General features: G+C 44.1%; 1 protein-coding gene across 1 annotated transcript in view; it reads right to left on the reverse strand.

Annotated features, from left to right (window-relative positions):
• LOC122540409 (agrin-like) overlaps positions 1-8910 on the reverse strand; it is a 70216-nt gene that overhangs the window by 48826 nt on the left and 12480 nt on the right. Inside the window, exon 2 of the mRNA XM_043676124.1 lies at positions 4249-4510. Coding sequence (XP_043532059.1) covers positions 4249-4510 — 262 coding nt within the window. The remainder of the gene's footprint in view (positions 1-4248; positions 4511-8910) is intronic.

Below are 8910 nucleotides of genomic sequence, written 5' to 3' on the forward strand. Positions count from 1 at the left end.
CACAGTGGAAAATCACATGAACTGACACAACTATATAACTACTGTACGACTGGACTGGCCTGTGCTTAGGAGTGATTTTCCAGTTTAATACCTGCTCCAACAGCTCAGTGCAATCTTCCGTTCACAGAGCACAGAAAATAGCTCAGATTTCACCAGTTCGGCAGCAAAAGAACTAAAAATGTCTCCGATATTGGAGACAAGCAGAATGTAGAATTCACCGTCCTCTGCTGCAGCCTTCATAAGCAGGAAAGATCCCAAGGGGTACAGTTCATGCTCACCTGCCTGTGGGTTTGGAGTAAGGTGGGGGGAAAAGGAAATCAAATCTAGGACCAGAGGGCACAGCCTCAGAGTGAAGGGACAACCCTTTAGAACTGTGAAGAGGAGGAATTTCTTTGACTAGAGGGTGGTGACTCTGAGGAACTCATTCCTGCAGAAGACTAAATCATTGTATGTTTTTGAGACAGAGAGAAAGAGGTTCTTGATTAGTAAGATGATCAAGGGTTATGGGGAGAAGGCAGGAGAATGCGATTGAGAAATGTATCAGCCATGATTGAATGGTGGAGTGGACCTGATGGGCCAAATGGCCCAATTCTGCTCCCATATCTTATGGTCTTAAATTAAATTCGGGGGTGGGCAAATTTCAGTATTGTGCATCAATCTGGGAGCAACTACCTAGGATAAGTCTTCATTTAGAAAGTGGGAGCCTTTTAAAAGAAAATTCAGAGGGCCAGCGTGTTTCTCAAAGTGAAGGGCAAAATGTCCAGGAAACTCTGAAAGTCAAGGGATAAAGAAAAAGAAGAAAGCTTAGGTCAGGTACAGCTAAAAGAGGGGAGGCCTTTCAGAATTATAGAGTGTAGAGAAATGCTCAAAAATAAATGAGGGCAAACAGGGGCTACAAAATATCTTTGGCAATGGGGTTAAGGGAAAGGATCAAGATAGTTTACAAGTATATTATGAGCGAGAGGATTATCAGGGAAAGATTGGAGCCTATTAGAGACCAACGGAACAATCTGGGCATGGAGTTAAAGGATTTGGGTGAGGTCTTAAAATGAATATGTTTTGTTTGCATTCAAAAAGGGCAAAGATATTGTAGTTGGTCAAGATAGTTTACAAGTATATTATGAACGAGAGGATTATCAGGGAAAGATTGGAGCCTATTAGAGACCAACAGAACAATCTGGGCATGGAGTTAAAGGATTTGGGTGAGGTCTTAAAATGAATATGTTTTGTTTGCATTCAAAAAGGGCAAAGATATTGTAGTTGGAGATTTCAGTTGGGATGGTGAGGGTCTAGAACGTGTTAAAACTAATAAGAAGGTATTCAATGTTTTAATGGGCATAAAGGTGCATAAATCCCCATAGGTAATGGGAGACAAAGGAGGAGATTGCTGGTGCCCTGATGGAGATATTCGATACCTTGCTGGCTACAGGTGAAGTGGGAGTTGATGGGAGAACAGCTCATGTGTTTCGTTTATTCAAGAAGGGCAGCAGGAATAGGCCAGGTGATTACAGACCAGTTAGTCTGACGTCAGTAATAGGAAAATTATTGGAAAAATAATCTGAAGGACTAGATTAAATCAATACTAGGAAAGGGAGAGTTGATCAGGGACAGTCAGCATGGCTTTGTTAGAAGGAGATCGTGTCTGACTAATTTAATAGAATTTTTTTGAAAAGGTGACTAAATATATTGGTGAGGGTGGTTCAGTTGAGGAGGTGTACATGGACCTCAGTAAGGCTTTTGATAGGGCACCCTATGGGATCCAAGGCAAGTTGGCAAATTGGATCCAAAACTGGTTTACAAATAGCAGGCAAAGGGTGGAGTGGTGTACCATAGGGTTTGGTGCTGGGACCCTTGCTGTTTGTTAAGTACATTAAATGGCTTGGATGTGAATGTAGGAGATTTAATTAATGAGTTTGCAGATGACATGAGAATTGGTGATACTGAGGAGGGCGGTCTCAGGGTACAGTCTGATTGATCAGCTGGCAAACTGGGCAGAGCAATAGCAGATGGAATTTAATTCTGATAAGTGTGAGGTGATGTAATTTGGGAGAGATTTACACAATAAGGGAAGGATTTACACAATGTACAATTAGTCCCTGGGGAGTACTGAGGAACAAAGGGACGTTGGTGTACAAGTCCATGAAACCCTGAACATGTCAGCATAGGCAGACAGAGTGGTGAAGGCAGCATACAGGACACTGCATTAGTCGAGGCATAGAATATAGGAGCAAGGAAGTCTTGTTACAGCTTTATAAAACATTGGTTAAGCCACAGGTGGAATAACGTGTGCAGTTCTGGTTGCCAATTAATTGGAAGGACATGATTGCACTGCAAAGGGTGCAGACAAGATTCACTAGGATGCTGCCGGAGGTGAAAAGTCACAGTTATGAGGAGAAACAGGATATGCTGGGTCTGTTTCTCTGGAACAGCATGGTACAGTGGCAGAGTGTGCTGCCTGAGAGGCATGTACACACAACATTCAAGAAGCATCTGGACAAGCACTTAAATGCCAGGGCATAGTAGGCTGTGGACCGAGTGCAGGTAAATGGGGTTAGTGTAGCTTGGTGTTTATTGGTTGGCATAGATTTGGTGGGCCAAAGGATCTGTTTCTATGCAGTATGACTCTGACTCCATGATTCATTTAAATCACAGAATCCCTACAATATGGAAATAAGGCCTTTGGTCCAACAAATCCACACAGACCCTCTGAAGAGTATCCCACCTAAACCCATTCCCCAATACTCTATGTTTACCCCCTGACTAATGCACTCTAACACATCCCTGAACACTACAGACAATTTAGCATGGCCGATCCACCTGACCTGCACATCTTTGGACTGTGGGAGGAAACTCATTCAGATACAGGGAGAACGTGCAAACTCTCCACAGTTGCCCGAGACTGAAATCGAACCCGGGTCCCCGGCACTGAGACAGCAGTGCTAACCAGTGAGCCACCGTGCTGCCCCATGTGTGTCTTTATTTCTCTTCCGTCCCTCCCCATTCCAGTTTGGTCTTCATTCTTCACCCATGCTCCTGTAACTGTGGTACATCTCTGCTGGAAACTCTCTCACGTGACACCAGTGTGGTTATTCTACACATGTGAACCTAAGCACAGGAAATGCAGAGGGCCCCACAGAGGAAAGAATGAGAGACAAGCTCCCATCAGTCCAAGGCTGACATCCACACAAGTGAAATTTCCAACATAGTGTCACCGGATAGCACATCAGCAATAAGGTGACCAACAGATCTCCCCCTTCCTCAATGAGGTCAATTGTCACTGTTTACAGCATACTTCAGTTAGTCCTCTCGCCTTACAGTCATCTTCAAATCCCACTTGAAGGCTTGAGGACATAATGTAAATGTATAGACCTGAGGTACTGATGCATGGTCAGAGGCAGCACCCTTTAGATAAAGGATTTAATCCACCATTCTTCCAGCTGTTTAGGTGAAAAATCCCATATTTCTTTACTCCAGTCAACATTGCTGTGTCAAATACAACCAAAGCAGATTAATTGCGTGCACAATGTATACTTATGGATAAGACCTTGCTGTGAGCAAATTGGCTGCAGCATTTACCTACATAATAAAACGGTGACACACTTAAAATGTAATTTAGATAAAGCCTTCCTGTATCTTTTGGGGGTGGTTGAAGTACAGTCAGTTCCTCTATAACACGATGGTTGCATTCTTGTGCAATCCCGAGTTATAGAAGAGTTGCGCTTTAGAAACAGCGCTTAAAGCATTGGTGATATAATTGCATTACACCCAACACATGTTTTAAAAGTTTGCTCTTTAGCAATAGCATCCCCAATCAGTCCATCGCGCTGATGAAATGCGCATTATAGCAAACGGCCTGTCCTTGACAAGCAGGAGTAGGAGCAACTCTTGGTTCTAGCACCTGGATACTACAGGGGAAAAATATAAAGTTCCTGACATTTCCTAAAGACTCCCATGTAGTTTTTTGAAAAACAAATGTGGGGATGTAAAATGAAGAAAAGCTCAGGCACAGCTGCAATCTCTTCCACGTTGGAGCACTCTGCCAACACTCAGCCTCCAGACTTCTGATCAGCATCACTTTTAACGTCAGCCATAACTCATGCAGGGTCATGTAGCACAGTCGCTCTCATGCTCACACCAAGACTACAGGAACTACTCGGAGACCCAGAATTGGGGGTGGACGTGGGGGAGGAAGGGGAAATGGAGCAGGGCAAACGAGCACAAGGGAGACAACAAAGACAAAATCCAAACCTTCCACGCAGTTCTCCACCTCCTCCAGGTTTCGAAGGGTAATCCTCATCAGGCTGGAGCTGAGCATCAGCGCGTTTTTGTGAGCAGGCCACATCGACTTCGGTGCCACGTTGACAAAGAATATCCGGGTGTCGCCCGTGGAAACCTGGTTGTCACAGATTAAGGGGTCGCCGAAGCCACAGATCATCACTTTATTCCCACCATCCAGGAGAATCTCATTCTTCACCGTCTCACGGCCTTTCAGGTATCTCCAGACACGTACCTGCAATGCACAACAACAAGACATTAATATCCGAACTGACTGCTCCAGACAGGAGGCAGATCTCCACTGAAATGATTTTTAAAGGCTTTCGTGAATTTAGGGTCCGCACTCGCTTTGGAGGGAGAAGGCTGGAGATTCAAGTCACACTTCTGAGATTCAGGCACAACATCTAGGCTGACTGATTATAGAGGGAGCACTGTGTTCAACTAAAAACAAAAATACTGAGGCTACAACAGCAGGTCGGAGATGGGGAATCCTACAGCGAGCAACTCACCTCCTGACTCCCCAAAGCCTGTCCACCATCTACAAGGCACAAGTCAGGAATGTTATGGAATACAGAGGAACCCCAATTATCCGAATACCAATTATCTGAAAATCACATTATCCAAAGGAGATCTCGAGATCCTGACTGAAACATTACATCAAAGACGTGTGTCCAACACAGATCGTGTTTTTTGTTTACAGTGATTAAAATTGTTGCTGAGAACAGTCCAGGACTGATGGGGGCGGGCGGACGGGGAGGGGGGGTGCGCAGTGTTGGATGGGGTTTGGGGTGCAGGGTAGAAAATTCCAAGCCACAGAGGAAAGGGATTGAACTGATTAACCAAATATTCAATTATCCGAATGGAATAGCGCCCGTTCATCTCGTTCAGATAATCGAGGTTCCCCTGCACTTCCCGCTTGCCTGGATAAGTGCAGCTCCAACAATACTTGACAAAATTCAGATCAAGGAGAAAGTGAGGGCTGCAGATGCTGGAGATCAGAGCTGAAAATGTGTTGCTGGAAAAGCACAGCAGGTCAGGCAGCATCCAAGGAACAGGAGAATCGACGTTATGCCCGAAACGTCGATTCTCCTGTTCCTTGGATGCTGCCTGACCTACTGCGCTTTTGCAGCAACACAAAATTCAGAACAAAGCAGGCCACTTCATTGGCACTCCCTCCACCCCCAATGCTCAGTAGCAGCAATGTAAACTACCTACAAGACACACTGCAGAAACATGCCAAGGCTTCTTAGAGAGCACATTCCAAACCCACAATCACTTCCATCTAGAGGGGCAAGGGCAGCAGATACTTGGTGCACCACCAACTACAATTTCCCCAAGAAGCCATTTACTATCCTGACTTGAAAAATATTACCATTCCTTCACCTTTGCTAGTCAGAATCTTGGAATGCCCTCTGTAAATCACCCGTAGTCTTTGCAAGTTACATCACTTTTAAACCAGTGCTCAATGAGTATAAATAACGAGGACTTCAATACAATCATTAAGATTACTCTTGACTCCAACAGCACTGTCAAGTCTACTGACTGAAATCACAATTATTAGGGGGCACGAAGAGGCCATTTGACTGATTGGCTCGAGGCGAGATGCACACTTGGAGACACATTCTCTTCAAAACTCCACTTTCTTCCTTTTTCAGAAGAACCCAGACCTCCTTTCAGTGTTAAGTAAACCTGCCTCCACCATACTTTCAGGCAGTGCACTCAGACCTGAACCACTTGCATGAAAATGTTTCGCTCTCCCACATCACTTTTGTTTATTGCTGAAGAGCTCAGTGGAACTGAAATATTTGTCTCAAATTGATCAGAATTTACCTCCATTAATATTTAAGACAGGAAAGTGATATATTTACAAGCTTGTACTCTTCCTAATCCAAAAGGCTGTTGCGTTATAATAAATCTTATAATTATCACAACAAATATTAACAGAATTTTCTACCCTGGAGGGCTGTGAAACCTGTCATTAATTTCAAGACAGGTATTGATAGATTCTTAGTTACTAGTGATGTCAAGGCATGAGGGTAGCGTGAGAATATGGCATTCAGGTAGATGATTACCTGAATGGAAGGGCAGGTAAGAGCAGGTTTGAGGAGTTGAATGATCAACTCTTGTTACCTTGTTCCTTCATAACCAAGGTCCCTCAAGCAGGAGAGCAATTTGTCAATTTCTCAGCTCAAAAACATTAGCTTGCTCTCTCTCTCTCTCTCTCTCTCCCCATGGATGCTGTCTGACTGGCTGGGATCTCCAGCATTTGTTGTTTTCACAGCAGAATAGGCTGGGGCTGTTTTCCCTGGAGCGACGGAGGCTGAGGGGTGACCTTTCAGAGGTTTATAAAATCATGATGGGTATGGATAGGATAAATAGACAAGGTCTTTTCAGAACTAGAGGACATAGGTTAAGGGTGAGAGGGGAAAGATTCAAAAGGGACCTAATAGGCAATTTTTCCACACAGAGGGTGGTGTGTGTATGGAATGAGCTGCCTGAGGAAGTGGAGGAGACTGGTACAATGACAACATGTAAGAGGCATCTGGATGGGTATATGAATAGAAAGGGGTTAGAGGGATATTGGCCAAGTGCTGGCAAATGGGACTAGATTAATTTAGGATATCTGGTCAGCATGGATGAGTTGGACCAAAGGGTCTGTTTCCCCTGTGCTGTACATCTCTATGACTCTACTCATTTTGGTGATGACACTTCAAGCAGGTCATATCCCCTAATTCAATCAGAAAGAGAAACCAGTGCAGCCTTTCTACGACATTCAACTGAGGCCATTCCAACACCCTTCTTCCCCCCCCTCCACCCCAATATCCCCAACAAGCCCTCTCCTTTTCCTCCTAACCTTCTGGCTTCATGTAACAGAATGAGTCACACATGAAAGCAAATCATCCAGCCGACAGTATAACACCAGCATGCCTATGTAACATCACACATGGGAGGGAGATGCAGACAGAACGGGAAACCATACTTTGAGACACTAAGCAAAGAGAGAGGAAGAGGTGTTTGATCGAAGTACAATGCCTACAGCAACTTGGCAGAGAAACAGTGAAAAAGAAAGATAAACTTTTATATCCGCACTTTTCATATCCTCAGGATGCCCCAGAGTGTTTCAGTACCAATTAATTAATTTGGAAATGTTTTTGCTATTTTGGAAGCAACTGCAGCAGCCAATTTGGCAACAGGAAGGTTTCAAATTTGGCAAATAGGATAAGTAGCAACTTAAATCCATTTAGCTGGTGTCTGCCAAACTGGAAGAATTCATTGCATGTCTTCAACATCCATTCGAGAATTCAAAATTTAAATTTAATGTTGATCTCACTCTGTGTGCACCTTCTCTGTAGCTGTAACTTTGTACTTCTTGCTCGGTTTATTTCCCTAATGCACTTTGTACGGTATGATCTGCCTGTACTGCACACAAATCAAAACTTTTCACTGTACCTCGATACAAGTGGCGATATTAAATCAAATCAAGGTAGACAGGGGTTTACTGACTCAAACAGCAATAGCAACAACAATGCATGCTCCCTCTGTGCTGTACAGGATTGCCCAGAATACTTGCTGTATTCAAGCCTGTGGTTTGAACCCACAACCCTCTAATTTGAGTGAAAGTGTTCCTGAGTGAATCAAAGTGACAGTCAAGTCTAGATCTGGGTGGCAGAGCTAAAGACTGAGCCAGTGGCTTATTGTTCACAAGCAGAGTATACAGCTCTAGGGTGGTTCCTCCCTTTACTGGGGCTGCTATGGATTTAATGCAAACAACATTTTACACTCAAAGCACCTTTAAAGCAATATAGCATCCCAAGATGCTTCATTAGACAGATGTATTTTTGGAGCAGCTTGTGGTAGAGACCACTAGGTATCAGGTAGTTCTGGATTTTGTGAAGTGTAATGAGGTAGACTTTGTTAGGAAGCTCAAGATGAAGGAACCCAAAGATGTTCATAATGTGATAGAACTCACCATGGAGTTTGAGAAGGAGAAGTTGGAATCAGATGGATTGGTATTACAACTGAGTAGGGGTAACTACAAATACTAGAGCGAGGAGCTGGCCAGAGTTGATTGGAAGGGGAGCCAAGCAGGGAAGACAGTGGAGCTGCAACGGCAGGAGTTTGTGGGTTAATTTGGGAGACACAGCATTGGTGGTGATCCTTCAGTAATCACTGGAGTCAGGGAGGGTTGCAGAGGTCTGGAAGATGGCTAATGTAACACCCCTGTTTAAGAAGGAAGACAGAAGACAGGAACTTATAGACCAGTTAGCCTGACTTTGGTCATCGGGAAAATTTGAGAGTCTGTTATTAAGAATGAGTTTAGGAGTACTTGGAGGTGCATTGTAATATAGGGCTGAGTCATCACGGCTTCATCAAGACAAATATGTTAGACATAAACTATTTGGATTTCTGGAAGGCTTTTGATAATGTGCTGCTCAGGAGGTTGTTAAATAAGCCAAGAGCTTGGGAGAAGATTTGTAGCTCGGGCGCTCGTTGTTGTGGTTCTGTTTGCCGAGCTGGGAATTTGTGTTGCAGACGTTTCGTCCCCTGTCTAGGTGACATCCTCAGTGCTTGGGAGCCTCCTGTGAAGCGCTTCTGTGATCTTTCCTCCGGCATTTGTAGTGGTTTGAATCTGCC

This window comes from Chiloscyllium plagiosum, chromosome 34, assembly GCF_004010195.1.
Source record: "Chiloscyllium plagiosum isolate BGI_BamShark_2017 chromosome 34, ASM401019v2, whole genome shotgun sequence".
In the NCBI taxonomy this organism is placed as follows: Eukaryota; Metazoa; Chordata; class Chondrichthyes; order Orectolobiformes; family Hemiscylliidae; genus Chiloscyllium; species Chiloscyllium plagiosum.